The sequence below is a fragment of the Pelodiscus sinensis genome, chromosome 2 (genome assembly GCF_052426305.1).
Source record: "Pelodiscus sinensis isolate ZL-2025 chromosome 2, ASM5242630v1, whole genome shotgun sequence".
NCBI lineage: Eukaryota > Metazoa > Chordata > Testudines > Trionychidae > Pelodiscus > Pelodiscus sinensis.
Genome location: NC_143053.1, coordinates 2,741,758 through 2,761,256, shown reverse-complemented (window position 1 = coordinate 2,761,256; position 19,499 = coordinate 2,741,758). Strand labels below are relative to the sequence as shown.

The 19,499-nt window shown below is 56.0% G+C and overlaps 1 protein-coding gene across 6 annotated transcripts in view; it reads left to right on the top strand.

Annotated features, from left to right (window-relative positions):
* Positions 1–19,499, top strand: part of ZFTRAF1 (zinc finger TRAF-type and ring finger containing 1) — a 41,572-nt gene that overhangs the window by 14,646 nt on the left and 7,427 nt on the right. For 5 of the 6 annotated variants that reach the window (XM_075919918.2, XM_089776110.1, XM_089776112.1 and 2 more), the window contains exons 2-3: positions 14,311–14,549; positions 16,392–16,603. In XM_075919918.2, the coding sequence (XP_075776033.1) occupies positions 14,311–14,549; positions 16,392–16,603 (451 nt within the window). Of the gene's footprint in view, positions 1–14,310; positions 14,550–16,391; positions 18,135–18,494; positions 18,985–19,499 lie in introns of those variants that run through there. The other variant, XR_012901154.2, reaches the window with a different exon arrangement.

The following is a 19,499-nucleotide window of genomic DNA, read 5'->3' as shown; positions in this document are numbered from 1 at the left end:
TGGGTGAAACTTTAGAGCCGCGTTCTTCTTTCCCTGCTTTCATCTTCAGAGCTCACTCAGAGCTGCTCTCAGCAGGTGAGTTCAGCGAGGCTGCCCAAACTCTGCGGATGGCTCTTGGGAGGCTGTTTGCCCGCTGGGCTGTCTGCTCGTGGTGTGCTGGGCTGGAAAGCGCTCGTGGTGAAACGGGAGTGTCTCCCCGCCCGCGGGCCCTCTCCATAGTGAGTCTTCCCCTTCAGTAAGCGAGTCGGCCTGTGCAGCCTGCAGTCATTCGCTGCTGTCTCCCTGGGCCAAGAGCGAGTGGCACCCCGACTTGAAAGCGCTGCCAAAGGATCGACTCTAACAGCGGTTACCCAGCTACGAGAACGCAGCTCTCCCTGGAGCCCCTTGTAACCCTTGGCCACACCCCCACTGCTCAGCCGCAGTGTGTTCTCTTAAGGGCCACTGGGAAGGATGCTGGTTACTAATTCGTAGACTGGGGTTTCAGAGCCACTCGTGATCTCAATTGCCTTTGGGGTGGAGGGAACACGGTGCACACACTTGAATGCAGATGCTCAGGGCCTTCGACGGGGGGTGCGTGTTACATAAGTGGTCGGTGTCGGCGTGGCAACCATAAATGAGGCATTCTCCTTTTGTCGGGGACCATTGCCAGCATGGAAGGTAAAACAGAACTGCAGAGCTGTCTGCTCTGGTCATACCCAATGGCCTCAGTGTGGATCAGGTGGTCTCACTTCTGTTAACGAGCACGTCCAGATGAGCTGGTCCATGGCAGATGGTCCCGAAAGTTGGGTCGTGACAGCTGTTTGAGGAATTCCGAGATTCCAAGGCTAGACAGGACCATTGTGCCCCCAAGTATCAGTGACTGGAGCTAGTGGAGATGGGCAGCACTGGAGCGGCAGGCAGCCCTGTTGGAAAGTAAATGGCGTTATGCTCCAGCTGAGATTGCACTAGAGAACTTGCCCATTGTGGGATGAGTGGCACCAGGCCGTTGGGACTGATTCTTCCGCTACCGGCAATCAGACCCTTTCCAGCCTCGCATCTAAGACTCTGCCACTACCCCCCAGGCCAGAACCTCCCTCCAGCAATCCCTAGTGGAGGGGGAGCAAAGTGTTCCCAAAACCACCGGTGGTGACGGAGAGCCCGCCTTGACCTGCACTAATTCTAATCCTGTTGACAATGGGCCCCTTATTTCTAACCTGACTGTCTAGCATCCTCTTCCAGCCATGGGCTCTCGCATTCCCTTTGCTGCTGCTGTTGGATGGTTCTTCACCCTCCCCCAAGGGGCCTTGTTTCATTTAGTGGGAGTCTATCACGGACCTGTCCATCTCGTGGCTCTTCTCAGCCCCTTCTCCACTTCAGCATAGGCCTTGAATTGTGGGCCCCAGGACTGGATGCAGCAGTGGTCACATCAGTGCCAAATTCCGTGGCACTAATCACTTCACTCCTGCGTGTGCATCCAAGCCTCCTCGTAACCCTTTTGGCCATAATGTTGCACTAAGATCCCATGTTCCCTGGTTCACCAGCATGGCTCCCTGGAGGCTCAGCGCTTCTCTGCCCAGTCTGAGTCTGGCAAGCATGGCCCATGGTCTCTGTTCCTGGCTGCTATGGGACGTGTGGCCGCATCGAAATACACCTTTACCAAGGGAGCCAACTGGGTCTGTTACAATTCACCCTCTGTCAGCTGTGAACCATCCGCATGGGCTCAGTTCCTGCTCCCTAAAACGTTAAACAGTGTGGGCCAAGCCCTGATCCCTCCTGGGACCATATACACCTGTGCCTGCCTCCGGGGAGTCCTGCTGCAGTACTGTGACCTGTCAGCCAACTGAACTCAGGCGCTGGCCTGACTTTTGTATTCTTGTTTCTAACCAGCTGTCAGCACCGTTCCCTTCATGTGCAACCCTCTGGCTTGGGCCGGAGACCAGAGGCCCTGGAGCCGTGTGGCCCAAGGCATGGGGAGCAGGTGCTGGGGCTGGGACAGGAACATCCTAGCGGTCAGGGTGGGGAAACCCTGGACTCAATTGCCTCCCGGGGAGGGGGGGGTCTGGAGTCTCCATCCATGGAGATATTGAAGAGCAGATCAGACAGACACCTGTCAGGGATGGTTAGGAACCAAAGATGGTCGCCATTACATTTCCAAAGGTCCCCAGGTGTCTCTGCCCTCCTGCCTCCCCCTGTGTTTGAATTGCCTTCGGTCACCAAGTCTTCCTGAATTGTCAAAACAGGCCCCGACCTGGAAAAGGTTGGAAACTGCTGTGACGGTGCTTGGCCCTGTTGTGAGGGCAGGGGCCTGGACTCGCTGCCTCTCAAGGGCCCTTCCTCGTCCAGTGGGCCATGAGTCTACGATCTCTTGGGTGGCACCCAGAAGCCTGAGGCAGCAGCTGAACCGCTTACAGTGAAGGAGGAATGGTGGGGCGGGGTGGGCGGGACAAAACAGCTTGGTGGTGGGTATGGAGCTTTTCATTGGCCGGGGGGGCTTGTCCCCTACGTGCCTGGAGGGTGCAGGCTGCCCCTGCAGTTCGTAACAGCTGAGTGTCTGGTTCCCCTTTCTGCAGGGGACGAGCTCTGGAGAGGCTGCTTTCCCTCTCCAGCACCTTGTTTCTCCAGCTGCTGTTCACAGCCGGGGCCGAGGGGCCTGGCCGGGTTGGGCCGTGGGCTGTGAGGTGGTGGTAGTGCGAGGGGAAGCCAGCTGTGGACAAAGCTGTAGGGCAGGATGTCGCGGAGCCCAGACGGTACGTGGGCCTTACCGGGCCAGGTGCCAGAAAGGTGCACCCCCGGAGCATGCCGCCATGTCTCTAAGGCACCGGTTGCCTTATGCCCCCTTCCCTTTGGGCTCGTTCTTGCACTACACTAACCCGCCTGCCTCAGTGGCTCCGGCAGGTCCCCTCTCCCAGTTCCTCCGGCCAGGAAGACGGGTTCCAAGCAGACACGGGCATGCGGTGCTGAGCCGGCTTCGCTCACTTTCCCACGCGTTTCCAGGCACGGCTGGGCCCAGCCCCCTTGTTTCAGTCCTGCCCCCTGGCCGTCATGGGGCAGGCATAGGGGTGGGGGCTGGTGCTTCGATGTTGGAGCCACTTAGAAATATGAACGGCGGGCAGAGAAAAAGGCAAGCGGTTGAGGGTTGGTCCGACTGCTCTGCCCTTGGGCACACGAGGGAAGGGCTCCTGCTGCAAGGCGGCCGCGGGCAGCACACGGAGGTGATGATAATGGATGTGCAGCGAGAGGGAGATGCCCTGCGAGGACAGAGGGGTTCAGTAACGCTGCTTTGACGCCCCAAGACGGGCGGGAGGACGTTCTGCCCTTCAAATCCTCCTCCCAGACGCTTTGGCCGGCCCGTTGCCCTTCTGAGACACCGTGGCTGGGGACAAGCCACATCTTGCTTGAGCGCTGGCCCCGGGGTTTTGCTGGGGGCCTGGCCTCCAGGCTTTGCTGTGTAATAAACGTCCTGGAAAACAAATGTTACACTTTCCACGTGGCCGAGCTGTGCCCCCACCGCTCAGTCCTGTCCCCTCCCTTGCACTAACCCAGAGAGCCCGCCTGCGTGACAAGGACAGCACCGCCCCAGCCCCCGGTCTCCCTGCAGCTACTAAAGAGCAGTTCATACCCACAAGCCCCCGCTGCCCGTGGAATAAACTCCAGCCAAGCTGTTCACGGCAGTGGGCTCCCCTCCCCCGTGAGCATCTGGCCAGCGTGGTCCCAGGTAACTGTGCCTGCCCCGCTTAGCGCTCCTGCCACTGGGGTCCGCCGACGCTGGCGTGGGTGATTGCTGAGCTGTGGCCCTGCCCAAGGGCAGCCCCGCTCTCCCCTGGCGCTGTCTCCTGCGCGTATCTGCGGTGCATACGGGGCCTTGCTGTGTGTGGTATCGGGGGTCCCGTCCTGTCCCGTCCCGACACGCCCCCAGCAGCACCCTCCGTGTACACAGGGATCGCCCTCCTCTCCCCTGATAGTTTAGTGGCGCGTGTCGGTGAGACACCTGCAGGGCGGGGGGAGGCGCTGAGTCTGGCTCTGGCCTAGTGGCTGAGCTCGCCGGAGTAGCCAGTCCCCGCACAGCAGTCTCGGCTGTTCTCCGCGTCATGCACTGCTCTAGTGTGGGGTCTTGGGGGTCGGCTTCCTGCTTCCGCACACATGCGACCTCCGTTCTGCAACCAAAGCCCTTAGCCCGCAACTACGCTCTGGGCCCAGGGTTGGGGCTGTGCATGCTGAGGGCCCCCCCCCCAGGAAGAGCCACCGCGGCGTCTGCGTTGGAAAGGGCGCTTGCTGCGCGCTGAGCTCGGAGGTACCTCTCCCCCGGTCCGGCTGAGACCGCCCCCCTGCTCCTCCGGCTGAGTCTGGAGGCTTCCCGACGGGAGGGTGGGGGCAATAGCCCAGCTGATGTGGGCCTGGACAGTAGGGCCCAGATCTCAGTGTCCCTTCTCCCCCACGGGGGTAACCACTCAACTGCCATTGGAGTGCAGTGGTACCTGGGAGCCTAACTCTCCTTGGCTTCTGACCGTCCCAGCCAGAGCTCTGCTTGCACCCCTGTTTGCTGGGAGCCTGGATTCTCTGGGCATAGTTTCTGCTGGGGGCTAGTTTGGGTTGGGCCCTCATCAAGGAGTGATTTATTTCTGGCTTCAGTCACACGGCAGGTCCAGCGCCCTTCCCAGCTCAGTCACTTTGCAACCGAGGCCCTGCCGTGGTCCAGTGTAGCCTCCCCCGTGTGGGCGTAACGCGGATGGAGGCGGGGCGCTTTGAGAGCCCGGTGCTGTCCAATAGAGGCTTTCGGCATGCAGAACTGAGCGAGGGTGGGTCGGGACGCAGTGGGCTGTGTCGCCCGCGTTACGTGTGTTTGGGCAAGGGGGGCGTGGCTTGAAATGTGGGGCGGGGAAGGTTCGGTAATTAGCCCTGTGCCCAGCCAGCCCTGCCTGTAGCATGGGTAAGTGTGTGAGGGGGGCGTTGATGCCGAAGCGCGCTAGCCGATGCTAACACATGCCCGTCCTCGCAGCTGTGTGACCCAGGCAGATAACATGCGAGTTGCAGTCTGGTTTGTTTCCGGGCTTGTTTTCCAACCCAAAGGACTAGAGGCTCCTGGCATGAAGCCCCAGGACTTTCCTGCACTTCGTCGAGGCCTATTTCACATGGGAGTGGAGGATGAGGTGGCCGTGCGGCCAATGAGCCCGTTGTTCGTGGGCTGTGAGCTTGTCTGACTTGGCGCGCTTGTGAACCAAGCTCCTGGCTTTCCCTCCCAGGCCTGTGGCTTTGCTGTTTCTATGAATTGTGCCACTGCTGACTCAGTGTAGGACCCGGCTGTGCTGCTCTGCCTAAGGAAGAGTCCTGGGTCGCTGAGCCTACGTGCTTGCCGCGGTGACAGCCGTCCAAAAAGCCCAGCGTTTTCGGAGGGTTGCTGAAGCTTCCTCGGCTTTCCAGAGACTTTCCACGGGGCCTTGTAGCGCCAGCCCCTCTGCAGCGCCCTAGCCCTGGCTGGGAGGGTCCAGCTTCAGCTCCGAAGCCTGGACTGAGTAAAGACCGGTCCTCTGAACGGACCCATGCGACGAGCCCGACAACGTGAGCCATCCAGGTCTAGGTTGGAGATTAGGAAAAACTGTTTCCCTAGGCGGGTGGGGAAGCGCTGGGCTGGGTTCCCTGGGGAGGGGGGGGAATCTCCATCCCTAGAGGTGTTTAAGTCCCGACTGGACCAAGCCTGGCGGGGATGATTGAGTTGGGTTGGCCTTGCTTTGGGCAGGGGGCTGGACTCGCTGACTCCTGAGGGCTCTGCCCGCCCTGGGAGTCTGTAATCAATGGGAGGGGCTTTGTCGGACTCACGTTTCAGGTGAGAGCTAGCCTGATTGACTTGGCGGGGAATAGATTTCTTGTTAGCTGTCCCTCCCTTGTCTAAAGTCTTCCTGTGTCGTCAGTGGCCCCGCTACTGGCTGCTGAGGGGCGCCCCTGGGCATGCAGTGTTGGAATTGATGGTGTTTATAGACACACTCGGCGGGAGTTCTGTTTGCCTGTGGAAGGGTGTGCCCATCTGTGGGGTGCAGTGCCCAAGTTCGGAGTACTTCCCTGCGCCTGTCAAACCTACCCCCTCTGGTGCCGCAGACCCACCTACCCCAGGATCACAGCACTGCGCATGAGGGCAGCCTGCGGGCTTGTGAGGGGTGGGGGTTCAGGGATGATTCTTTGGGGAGCGACACTTCAAAGGCACTTGACTGCAGAGGGTTCGTTAGGTCTCTCCCCACATCCTGCTGCAGAAATGGAGGCCATCTGGTGTGCAGCATGGTCTTGCCAAGTACTCACGTTCTGGTACTGTGTCTATTGCCATGTACGTTAGTAGTAGGGAAACCCTATTGGAGGGGGTCGGGAGGAATTGGAGCGAGGGATGTGCAAGGGTGACGGTAACGGTTAACCGATGAGTCTGAGCTCGCCGGTTAACTGTCAAGGTTACACGCAGGCTCCCAGTACGTGTGGGAGCTGGCTTAAAAGCCATCTCCCAGTGCATCACCCCCCAGGGAGCTGCTTCCTACCCACCACTGTCGCCACTATCAGAGACAGCAGCCCGGGGGTGGGGAGGTGGGAGCCAGTGCACACAGGAAGCTGGCTTAAAAGCTGGCTCCCCTTGCACATTGGCTCCTGGGTACGACCTGGTACCCCCTCTCTTCCCCCCATGTAACCAATGACATTTTCCAGCAGTTATATGTTTACTTGCTGAAACACATTTTAGATTTTAATTAGAATCTGCGGCCGTCCACTTTGTCTGTGGGTATCTGCACCCACGGATATGGATGTGTAGATCTATGGCGCATATTTTCAGACACAACATTTGTATCTGCATCTGTATCTAGAACCTTGCAAATCACCAGTTCCCCGTAAGCTGCCGGCCTGTGCAGCCGCACAGCTGTTTTCTGAGCTCCACTCAGAAGTTCAAAGCTCCTGCGCAGGCAGGGAGCTCAGCTGACCGGTGGGAGGAGGGGCTTCGTCTCGCTAAGCAAGCAGCTAAATGGAGCTAGCTGCTTGCTTGAAACTGAGCAGTTCCCAGAGCAGGCAAAAAGAAAGATAAGGAGGGAATGGGGGGGAGGAAAGTAGGAGTAATTGGCTGAGGGGGATTCAGAGGGGAGTGGAGTTTGGAGAGTCCCATCTGTGCGTGGAGAGAGACAGACAGAAGGTCAGCACTCTCATGCCTCCTGGGAAGGGGGAGATAAAGGTTTGACTGCATGGGGTAGATGGGGGAGAGAGCCAGTGGGTGGGTGCTGGCATCTATGCAGAGAGGTTGAGGCAAGGGGCAGTTTGTTTGGGGTGTCTGGCTTGCTGCAGTCCTCTCTCTGTCTGTCCAGGGGGGTGGAAAGCAGGCTGCATGGGTATGTTTGTGTTTTCCAGGAGGACATTCGCATGATTACATTTCAGACAAAGTTGACATAGGGGTTAAGGTATAAAAGAAAAAGATTCTAACAATTTTTTGAAGTGTTGCAGATCCCTAAAACTCTTTTAAACCCTGTGTTGCTAATAAACATGGTATATTGAATTGCTTTAAGGCCAGATCTTTGCTATGTGGTAGAGTTCTGTCTCTTATCAGTCAGAAGTAGCAAGTGTTAGGTGTGATGCTAGTTGTTTTGTAGGATTAAACCTTATTTGCAAGCTCTTTGAAACATGCATCTGTCTACAAATCCTGAAGCCGGGTGTTAATTTGTTCTGGGGCTTCTACTCTTTGAGTTTTGTTAGTCTCTAAGGCGCTGCAGGACCATTGGTTGTTTAAGTTACAGACTAAAATGGCTACCCCTCTGAGTCTTTGAGCTGGTGGCACACACAAGGTGAAAGTTTCAAACCAGGAGAACTTCTATCTGTTTTATAGCATGGATCCTAAACAGTCCCCAGAGGAACTGTATAAGCCTTAGTGAATGCCTTTTACTCTCCTTTCCATGTCAAAAGCTCATGATACCATCTACATATTTTGTTAGTCTTTAAAGTGCTACCAGACTGTTAGTCTGTACAGGATAAACTTAAAAAACAACAAACTCAGCTACCTCCTGAAGCTTCAGTAAATATTGTATTAGTCATGCTGTGCTGGCAAATACTATTTCTAGTTGACTCATAGATTTGTTTAGCATCTTAAAGCTGAGCTATGTGTGGATAATATGTATTTTGATGTCTTTACTAGCTTGGCTTAGAAAGGATAATGATACATGTACTCCAAGGGTAGTTTTAATTTTATCTTTTATTTGATTTCATATTAAATATCATAAGCATTGTTCCTTGTTAACTATCCCTTGTTTTCATACATTTTCTTCCACACATGGACTGCTCACAACGTGTGTGTGTGTGTGTGTGTGTGTGTTGTTTTTACTGTTAGTGCACATCCACACAGCCCGCTCAAAGATGGAAAATGTTAGCGGGAACGCATTCCCAACAATAACCATAACCCCTCTGCACCTGAGCCCCCTCCTGCATCCCAAACCCTCCTTCTCTAGCCCCCACAGCCTGCCTCCCCCACTCAGAGCCCCTCCCACATTCAAAACCCCTCGGCTGCACTCCTGCCACAGATGGTCCACATGCAGAGTGGATTTTGTGAGGTGCGCCAGTTGGTGCATATAACAAAATTCATTCTGCACAGGTATCAGAGGGGTAGCCGTGTTATTCTGAATCTGCAAAAGCGACGAGGAGTCCTGTGGCACCTTATAGACTAACTGAAGTGTAGGAGCATAAGCTTTCGTGGGCAAAGACCCACTTCGTCAGATGCATGTAGTGGAAATTTCCAGAGGCAGGAATAAATATGCAGGCCTGGATTAGGCTGGAGATGATGAGGTGGATCCAATCAAGGATCAAGGTTGCCCACAGACAACCCGCCAACCTGAAGCATATTCTCACCAGCAACTACACACCGCACCATAATAACTCGAACTCAGGAACCAATCCTTGCAACAAACCTCGGTGCCAACTCTGCCCACATATATACACCAGCAACACCATCACAGGACCTAACCAGATCAGCCATACTGTCACTGGTACATTCTCCTGCACATCCACCAACGTAATATATGCCATCATGTGCCAACAATGCCCCACTGCTATATACATCGGCCAAACAGGACAGTCCCTACGTAAAAGAATCAATGGACACAAATCTGATATTAGGAATGGCAACATACAAAAACCTGTAGGGGAACACTTCAATCTTCCTGGACACACAATTGCAGATCTAAAAGTAGCTATCCTGCAGCAAAAAAACTTCAGGACCAGACTTCAAAGAGAAACTGCTGAGCTACAGTTCATCTTTAAGTTTGACACAATCAACTCTGGATTAAACACAGACTGTGACTGGCTCGCTCACTACAAAAGCAGCTTCTGCTCTCTTGGAATTCACACCTCCAGATCAGCTGCTAGAAGTGAGCCTCATCCTCCTTGATTGGATCCGCCTCGTCATCTCCAGCCTGATCCTGGCCTGCATATTTATTCCTGCCTCTGGAAATTTCCACTACATGCATCTGACGAAGTGGGTCTTTGCCCACGAAAGCTTATGCTCCTACACTTCAGTTAGTCTATAAGGTGCCACAGGACTCCTCGTCGATTCTGCACAGGGACATGCAAAGTGAGAGGGAACCCCATCCCGTGCTTTGGGCATACTCCTAGTGCTTATTTCCTGTCAGAAGCCCAGCTCTCTGGGAGCTGCGTGCATGACGCTCCAGTTCTGTTCCCGTACTGGTCGATTGTGTAGGCCCCTGCAAGGCGTGTGGGTAGTTGGTCTGTCCTGCTCCGGTGTGCATCTCCGCGTGTATCCAGAGTGCAGTGTGTGGGCATTGGCCTACCTCGCTGAGCTTTCTCTGAGGTGTATCCTGGTCCTGTTCTGGTCTTTCCCTGTTAGACTGCTGAGTGCTCTGCTTGGGTGTCCCGGGTTTTGCTGGCAGCTTAGAGATCTGGACCGAGGCTTATTACGTGGTGAGACTGAACGTGGCGTAATGGCAGGAGAAACGTTGGGTTTTAGGACGGGCAGTTTGCAGCTTAAAAAAACACCCCCAAGCCCTGGGGAGAAAAGCGATCCAAACCCATCCTTTTTTCTGGGTGTTGGGGAAATGCCCATGGCGTTCTGCGGACAGAATGTTTGGAGCAGGTGATTGGAAATGGATGATTAAAATAGAGATAGCAGAGGCCTGTGCATTAATGAAGATAAGTTGCCTAGGGAGGTTGTGGAGTCTCCATCCCTGGAGATATTGAAAAGCAGGTTGGACACACACTTGTCAGGGATGGTCTAGACCGTGCTGGGCCCTGCCGTGAGGGCAGGGGTCTGGACTCAATGCCCTCTCGAGGTCCCTTCCAGTTCTCGTGTTCTGTGATCTAAGGCGTGTTAAGACCTGATGCAAAACTGACCAGCGGTTGTGCAAGGCTTGGCAGAGAGGAAAAACAGCCTTCGCAGGTAAATCTGCAGCTGACCTCAGTGTAGAAACATTGTGACTTCCTCCTTGCTGTGCGGGTGGAGCCCTCCTCTGAGAGCCCGGACTCTCTAGACTTGGAACCCTGGCCAGAGACAGATAAACACACAGTCGGGTCGCTTGCCTTTCTAAGTGCAATGATGCAAAACACAGGATGGGCAGGTTTTGCAAATGCCCTTGTCACTGGGCCCTTTGTTGAGAAGGGTAGGGGAGAGGGTGGAGTGGCTAAGGCATCAGTGTCTGCAGCCTCGTATGCGGCAGCTTTAAAGGAGCCCAGCTAATGAAATTGCCCCCTAACGGGTCTGCGTTCCCCTGCGTTCCCCATTTCCTGATGATGGAGGCAGCTGCAGAATGAAAATCAAGGAGCGAATTTCACGTTGTTGACACCACAAGGAACAGACTTGTGGGCAGGAATCGGGCGTTAGGCTGCCAGGCCAACTGATTATTCCTAAGCTTGTTAAAACAGGCTGCTTCCCTTCCCCGCCCCACCCCAAGCCAATTACCTGGGAGTCATTCTCTCCCCCAGGCCGGGGGTGGGCAGTAGGTAAGGGTGGACCTGCCCTGCTCTGTGCAACTAAACTACACGCAATGCTGAATCCACCCTCCCACGGCCCGGCCGGAGTGCCGCCGTGTCCCGTGGCTTCAGCGTAAGCACTGCATGCCATGGAGAATCAGCTCTATCGGGCGTGATCTTGGGTTGCCAGCTCTCAACCGGGGGGCTAGAGCTTTCATTGTGTCTTTGCAGTGCCCAGCTCGCTGTGGGCGCCACTACAGGCCTGTCACATAATACGCAAGAGGAAGGCATGGGCGAGAGCCTGCGCTGGAGACGGCTTGACACCCTTCCTAGCCGTAGCACTTGCTGCGCTGTAGTTATTCAGGAGGGGTCCTCACGGTCTCTGGCTCCGTCGATGATGAGACCCAGAAGGCTGCTTGCGTGTGCGCTCAGTGATGTGGGCCGTGGCGACTTGTGCACTTAGTCTCCACAGCAGACCCAAGAGAGCCCCCAAAGACCATCAACCAGATAAGGATGAAAGGTGCCCGGCCAGGTTTATTGTTAAGCGAAGTACAGTCATAGCTGTCAGTAGACCCTGCAGAACCACTGCGCATATGTACTCGTAACAATGGCCTGACTCAGTCAGTGGGAAATTTCTACTGCCCCAGGTCAGACAAAGACTGTTCCCCCCAAGACACCACCTTATATACAGGTACTAACAACTTACACATCACTGCTGATGTCAGGTTGTCTCCTTCTGACGCTACTTAGATACCACCCATCACTCTGTACCTCATGGTTTGATTAGATCGTTTCTATGAATCGGGCTGTCATTTTAGACCCTTACTTGAACCTGGGTCTGTATCTGTGAGGAGTGAGTACCAAGGTCTTTTTTAATGAGCGAGTGAGATCATGTGCTTTCCACTTAGAACCAGGACCAATTACTGTTCTGCAGTCAGTACCTAGCACCAATTAGTGTTTTGCGCGCTCAGCTGTGTTCATGCCAAGATCTGTGAGCTGGGGCCTGCCTCTGGCTCACAGCTTAGCTTTGCTTTGTTAGCCATGTTGTGTCCATTGTTAGCTAGGCCTCAGGCCTCAGACCAAGCCTGTGCTGCATTGGCTTATGTTTTAGGCGAGGGATGGCCAATCCATTAAACAAAGAGAGCCGAAATAGCGGCGGAAAAAATGTGAAGAGCCGCACCAGGATTTTTTTTGAGCAATTTTTGGTTGGGGGGGGGGGGAGAAAAAGAGCTCCCCCCCAGAGTGAGTGACCCCCCCCCAAAAAAAGAGACGCTGCCCCTTTAAAAGACAGGGCTTTTTGGCTACATCAGGCTCCCATCAGCCGACGCCATCTTAGTGATGCCATTTTGAATCGCCGCTCCGGACGGCTCCCCTGCCCCGGTGAGCACGGGGAGCCAGGGGCCGTTTGTAAAGGCGCAGGGGTGGCTCGCGAGCCGCGGGTTGGCCACCCCTGTTTTAGGCCTTCATCTTACTACATGTGCGAGGCCGGTCGGAAGTAACTTTGCCCGGGGGGTAAATCTCTCGGAGGCAACGCGACTTATGAAGGAAAACCGACTAGAAACGTGGCCGCTCACCAGCCATGCTAGCAGATAGGCCGACTCCTTACTAGTGGGTTCTGGGTTTGTTTTCCCAGAGTGTTTTCATGCAGTGGGTGCGTTGCTTGGTCGCAGCTTTTCCATTTCACCCCTGTACCTGACAGCGCTCTCCACCCAAGTGCCAGCCAGGGTCGCTGACCACGGCTCGGCTACTCTGAGGAATTTTACACTAGGACTCGCACTGATACCGTTTCTCTCGGAACAGTGGTGGTGTTCCCTCTTCAGCCTTCCAGGAGCACGGCATGTGCGGGGCTGGAGTCTCTTTAATTGTCTCGGGCTTGGGAAAGCTATATTTTACGAACAAGCTTTTTTGCGTAAGGTAGAGAGGAAGGAAAGGGCCAGCAGGACCTTGCAGATAGAATTCCAGTTATGGACAGAAGCACGTTGCACTGTAGCCAATGTAAAACCATCTGGGAAATCCAAGGGCTTGCCTAAGGAAGGGCTGGTGTCTTGTTCGAGTCATGAATATTGCTCACATCTGGCTATTTGACTTTCAAGCTACAGAAAGGCCCAAATGCGCCCTACCTGTGGTAGGATGACAGTCGTTTTTACTTTGCTTCTCTCTCAGAAAGCGGCTGTTTTTATTGGTTGCTGCTTATCTGGTTACTACTGCCAGCTGTGCTGGTGATCTTTCTCTGAAAATGGATCGAATTAGTCATCCTCTGGTTTGTGACCTGTCGTCACAGCCACGTCTGTACCACATGACAGGAGGGTAGCTAAGGTGATGCCGATTTCTTTAAAAAGGGCTCCAGAGGTGATCCCAGCAATTCCAGACCGTTAAGCCTGACTTCAGTACTGGGCAAACTGGTAGAAACCATAGTAAAAAAAAATATCGTCAGAGACGTAGATAAACGTAACTTGTTGAGGGAAAAGTCAACATGGCTTTTGTAAAGGAAACTCTAGCCTCACCAATCGACTAGCATCTCTTGCGGGGAGGTGTCAATAAACACGTGGACCAGGGGGATCTAGTGGTGTCCCTCCAGGGGTCTGTACGAAGACCAGTGCTGTTCAGTGTGTTCATAATAGGGAGAAAATTACCCTTGAGGACAGGACAGGAAGCAACGGGCTTAAACTGTAGTAAGGGAGGTTTAGGTTGGACATTAGGAAAGGGTGCAGACCCATCAGGGTGGTCAAACACTGGAATCAATTGCCCAGGGAGGTTGTGGAATCTCCATCTCTGGAGATATTAAGAGCAGGTTTGATAGACATCAGAGATGCTCTAGATCAGGGTAAGGTGGTGGGGGGAAGCCCTAAGCCTCGGGGGCCAGATCCAGGCAACCCAGGGGCCACATCCAGCCCCTGGGCCTTAGGCTTCCCAGGCCTGATCTAGATGGTGCTGGGTCCTGCTGGGGGGGGGGGGTGCAGGGGACTGGACTCGATGCCCCCTCGAGGTCCCTTCCTGCTCTTTTGTGCTATGATTCTATAAACGATCTGGACCAAGGTGTAATCAGCGAGGTGCCAATCCATGCGGCTAATGCAGCCAGTGCGTCCCAGCAGGCTGCGAAGAGCCGCAGAGGGCTCTCACCGAACTGGGGAGGCTGGGCTGGGCTGCGGTGTCCCTGGCAGCGGATGCTCCGTTTCTCGCTGACCTGGGACCGGGAGCTTATTTGTGCATTTAAAAATAATTCCTCTTCTCACACACGGCCCGGCTGCGCCCCCCCAGCTGCAGCACATGCCCGGAGGCAGCCCAGGCGGGGGGTGCGTGTAGCCAGCACTAGGCAGCCTCGCGTGCCAGTGGGCGGAGGGGAAGGGGGAGTCTGTGGGTCTTTCCCGCAAGGTCTTTGAAGTTTCGTTTCCCTTTCCTTCTCCGCAGTGTACGAACGGGCACCTGATGTGCGCTGGCTGCTTTATCCACCTGCTGGCCGATGCCCGGCTGAAGGAGGAACAGGCCACCTGCCCCAATTGCCGCTGTGAGATCAGCAAGAGCCTGTGCTGCCGGAACCTGGCCGTGGAGAAGGCAGTGAGCGAGCTGCCATCCGAGTGTGGCTTCTGCCTGCGGCAGTTTCCTCGCTCCCTCCTGGAGCGACACCAGAAAGAGGAGTGCCAGGACAGGTAACCCGTCGCCCCGTCCCTGCGTGAGGCGCCCGGCGCTTGGCTGGCCCCTGCCACGACCGCCCGTCTTAGCTCCTGGCCGTCTCCTCCGCGGCGTGGGTGTTAGTGGCCTGAGCCACGCCAAGAACTGCGTGGGCTGAAACGCCTTGCGTGGCGGGCGTGTGGTGCCGAACTCTGGTGTGAGCAGTGGGGGCGGCAGGTGCTGCTGAGGGGGGGAGGGATGTTAAAAACCGTGTGTCTGTGTAACCGTGTAACTGCCGGGATTTGTAGCGGATGCACGTGCAGGGGGCAGGCGGGAGCCGATGCAGGGAGCCTCTGTGGGAATCAGAGCTGGCATGCAGGGGACCAGCTCCTGCTCCCCCCGCCGACACAGAGGCAGCGGGGGAGGGGTGCGGGTAACTCTTTGGATGAACTTACCGGTTAATCGTGTAAAGGGGCACACACGAACATCCCTTACGAGAGGCAGTTGGGTTTTCAGACGGGCCCTGTTCTGCCCTGCAGGACTGAGTCCCGCTTCGCGAACACGGGGTATCAAGCGTCCCTTACGTAACCAGTCGTGACAGTCGCTGTTGTGGGCAGGCCCAGCGCACCCGCCATATTCCTGTGGCCCCATAGTATCGAAGGGGACCGGAGTGACCCCTAGTGACCAGTGTCAAAGCAGCACCAGGTGTGACCAGTGGTGGCGGTCTGCTGGAAAAGAGCCTTCCAAAGCTAGAATTGCCTTTTCCCGATCAGCCATCGCCTCTGAAACTCAGGCTGAAAGGGAGCTCAGCCGTCCCTGGCCTCCCGGGGGCGGGTCTGAGATTTCTCCCTTGCTCCCCAGTTGCTGTGGACTCGTTAGCAAAAGGCATCTCCTGTGGGTTCGCGGCAAGGGGTGAAGATTCCTTTGCTGCACAGAATGGCGACTGCTCCAGTCTTGTAGACCATCTCCCTTAAGGAGGCGGTGGGCTGAACTCATTGAGTGTAGATAACCCCAAATTGACAGACATTCCAGATCCCCAAGGAGGACCGAAAGTGGAGAGCCAGGGAGACTAGGATTGTCGGCAGCAAGTAACACAGACGGGGAGTGAGACCCGTGCCACAGCCACCATGGCTGAGCTGAGGGAGGCTGTAGAGAGCATCTCTTTGGGCGACTGGACGCTCTGTCGCTGAGGCCTCCCCTCCCCGGAGACCATGTGGGCTGGCTCCATGGGGCGGGGCTGGTGCTGCATGGCTTAGCTTCCCCCTTCCGGTGCGTGTGATGCTCCGGCTGCGTCTGTGACTGGCTTGGCCGTGGGTTGCACGGAGATAAAGAGATTGGCACTTGACTGCTTTCTGTAGCCGCCCCAGCAACCTCCAGCAGAGGCAGCATTGTCCTCGCCTCTGGCACGCCCCCTCACTTCCTTTCCCCGTAGAGCTCTCTGGCAGAGTCGCCAGCTGGCTAGACAGCAGCCTGTCGGCAGTGCGGAGGGGCCAGGTACAAGGCACAGCTTGAGGCCATACAAGTGCTGAGGCGTTCTCTCTGGTCCTGCAGCCAAGTGAAATCTAGCAAAGTAGCCGCAGGGTCGAGTGGGTCCGTATGAGCTGGGAGGCCCCTTGCAGGAAGCTGCGTGCGCTCGGGTAGGCGGGCACCATGCCATTGCCCCGTGGACCCAAGCCTCTTTGGCAGGGCTGGCGGCTCTGGGATGCTGAGGACTGGAGGTTCAGAGATGAATTCTGGGAGCCGGGGAGTGGTTGGGTTTTGCTTTGAGGCTGCGTTGGGATCAGGCAGGAAGCCCATTTCCCACTCGTGCATCTCGTCCCAGCGCAGCCTCTGCCTACAGACCGGACAACGTCTCCCGTTCTGTGCTCTCTTCGCCACAGGGTGACCCAGTGCAAGTACAAGCGGATCGGGTGCCCGTGGCAGGGCCCGTACCACGAGCTGACAGTCCACGAAGCGGAGTGCACTCACCCCACCAAGACTGGGAACGAACTGATGGAGATTCTGGACGAGATGGACCAAACCCATAAAAAGGAAATGCAGCTGTACAACAGCATCTTCAGCCTGCTCAGCTTCGAGAAGATTGGCTATACAGGTAATACGTCCTCCAGGGCCCTCCCACTCCTCTCCGCGTGTGTCTCGGGCCCCAGTGGCGCTGTCTTAGGCCGTGGCCCGTGGCGCTCGAGAGCAGCCGGGCGCTGCAGTGTGTCTGTGCCAGCAGAGCTCTCCCAGCGCTGCCCTGCCCGCTTGGCCGTTGGGGTAGCTCCTGTCTCGGAGCGGATGGCAGGGCAGCCACAAGTGTGGGCTCCGCAGCAGATCTCACTGTCCTGGCCTCAGGTGGGATTTTGATTCAGGAGGCGAACGCTCAGGCTGCCGAAGACGGGACCTGTGTGAGGCTGGGCTTGGGCTCTGGGCAGCAGCTGGCCTCCGTCCTTGTGGCGTTGCTTCCCTCGGCGACTAGTCCCCGGAGCAGTGCCTGTGCCGAGCACGGAGGGAGACCCCTTCCTAGCTGCAGGTAAGGTGCCGGTGTTGCTGCCGCCGGCTCGAGGAGCAAGACCAGAGTGATGATAATTGGAAAGCAGTGTTGCCCTTGGTGTTGTGGCAAGTGCAAATGAAATTAGACAGCACCCAGCTAACCAAACCCTTGTCTGTCATCCGAGGCATCCTCCAAGTGGAATCCGGGGTCTGAATAGCTTCACACGGGTGTCCCGCCCACTGCCCCTTCGTGCTAGGCCGCTCGTTCCCACTGGAGGGGGATCACAGCGGCTCGCATTCCCTTCTGGTTCCTGGGTCACGCACGTGGTGAGCTATCGAGAGAGCTTTGATGTCTCTTCCGCGGGGTCTCTGCTGTTTGTTTTTATGGGTCTTCCAGAGAGCGGCCCCAGCGACTCGTAACTTCTCGTCTCCGAGTGCCTCCTGTTCTTGGGTTACTTTGGGTAAAGACAAAACCCCAGCGCCAGGCGATCCGTTCTCTGCCTCCCACGGCAAAACTGGGCGGGGGGAGAGGGATAAAAATGTGAAATGAACGAATCTGGAATAAAACCGTGCAGGGAAACTGGGTACTTTACAGGCCCTTCAGTGCTAAAGTCAGGCCCTGGGCATTCCCGCTGGACTTGTGCTTGAGGTACTCGCTGGCAGATCACATAGGAGAGACACTCCGAGGGAGGGCATGGATTTGCTTGGAGGGGGGAGAGGCGTGGGTGGGAGAAGCGTGTTTCCCTTTCCATAAGGACTTAGCCGCCCCCAGAGAGGAGCCCGGGGGAAGATCTGCTTTCGGCTGGCGTCCCTCCTCCGCTCTGCGGAGCAGTAGATGCGCTGCTGTCCCAGGTGGGAGCTGCGGGCAGAAGCGTGATCATTTCATGCGGCTCAGGACCTCCGCTTGCCTGCCCCACAGGAGGCCGAGCGGTGACGTTTGCCGGCGCGGCAAGAGCCACTCGAGCAGTGCAACCGGATTCTGACTCGGCTTTTTAAATCTGAGCTTGAGTCCTTGGGGAAAGGTCTCTAGGCGGCCGTGTGGCAGATGGATTGTGCCGGGAGTCCTGGCCGTGCGGAAGGGAGCAGTCGTGTTGGCTGGGCCGGAGTCTGGCTTTTCCCAGCGTTAAGCCCAGTGCTGCCAGTGGCCCTGCGTAAGTAGCTGGTGCTCAGGAGGGGGAGCAGAGTTCCAAAGCGCAGTCTGGTAGCGGCTGCACTTTGAACCTGAGTCTGAGTTAGATCCCCGTGGGCTAGGCAGCGAGACGACCCTGCTGCGGCCACGCCGTGGTGGCGAAATTTCGACACTGCGCCCAATGCCGCACGCAGCGACTGCCTGGGAGAAACGTCTTCTCTGGGTAGAGATGCGCGTTAGCAGCTCTGCCGCAGGATGCCCCAGGAGACAGCTGGATTCTGAGCTCTCGTTGTAGGGTGCCGTGGTGAAATGACGGGGTGCCTCCCCCAGCTGAGTGACAAATGCTGTGTAGCTTGAATAACCGCTCACCTCCTTTGTCCAGGTGTTGCCTGCTGTGCTTTCCTAACCCTTCCGGGAATGCCGAGGAGTATGTCAGCCTGTACGAAATGCACCCCGGGGGTCATTGTACCTCTCGGTGTGCGCTGAGCTTCCATGGTGTGTACAGGAAAGACTCAAAACACTGAAACTCCATGCTTGTTCCAAAGTGACAGATTGGAGCAGGTTGGTGGGCTGTGGGCCCTGTGGCCAAAGGGGTTCTCGGACTGACAGCAGCCTGTGCCTTGAAACGGGGGCTGGATTTCACAGCTCAGAGGGCATTTGCAGAAGTGACTTTGGACCCTCTCTAGCCACTGTACTGTTCTGTTTCTTGATGTATCTTCACCCAGGATTTTCTGTACCGTTGTCGAACCCTGCCGGTCTGTGTTTCACATGCCCTGTTCTGTGGTTTTGCACTGTGGTGATGCATAATTGTGCCTTGTTGCCTTGATTACAGATTTGTATGCACAATCCCAATAAAATGTGCTTTATCTGAACTGGATCGTGTCTGCGTGTGGTACTTGTTTTCGTGCGCTCCCGACCTCAGTTGGGGCGCACCCAAGATCTTCTCCCTAAGGTCAGCCACGGTGACCTCACGACACGCATACTGCCGGTTCTCCTGGCTCATTGTCCACCCACAGATCACTAAGAGACACGTGGCAAGAGCCTGCCCGTTGTGCTATTCTCGGTGGCAGTTTATAACCACACGCATGCCGGTCGTTTGCAGCAGGCAAGCCTGCCCAGCCAACTGACTGATGGGGTGTAATTATGTGCGGTGTGCACCACCCCGTCTCACAAGCTAACCTGAGCCCACCCTTCACTGTGCAGCAACACATTCAAAGCGAGCTAGGGAAGTGCTTCTTTACACACCAGCCTGTTGACTTGGGAGACTTGCGGCTAGAAGGTATTACAGAGGCTAGGAATTCAGAAAAGGGTTAGACACTACATCTGCAGATCTCTACGGGGTATAAACCCTCCTGGCTCCAGACCTGATCCCATCACAGAATGAGGA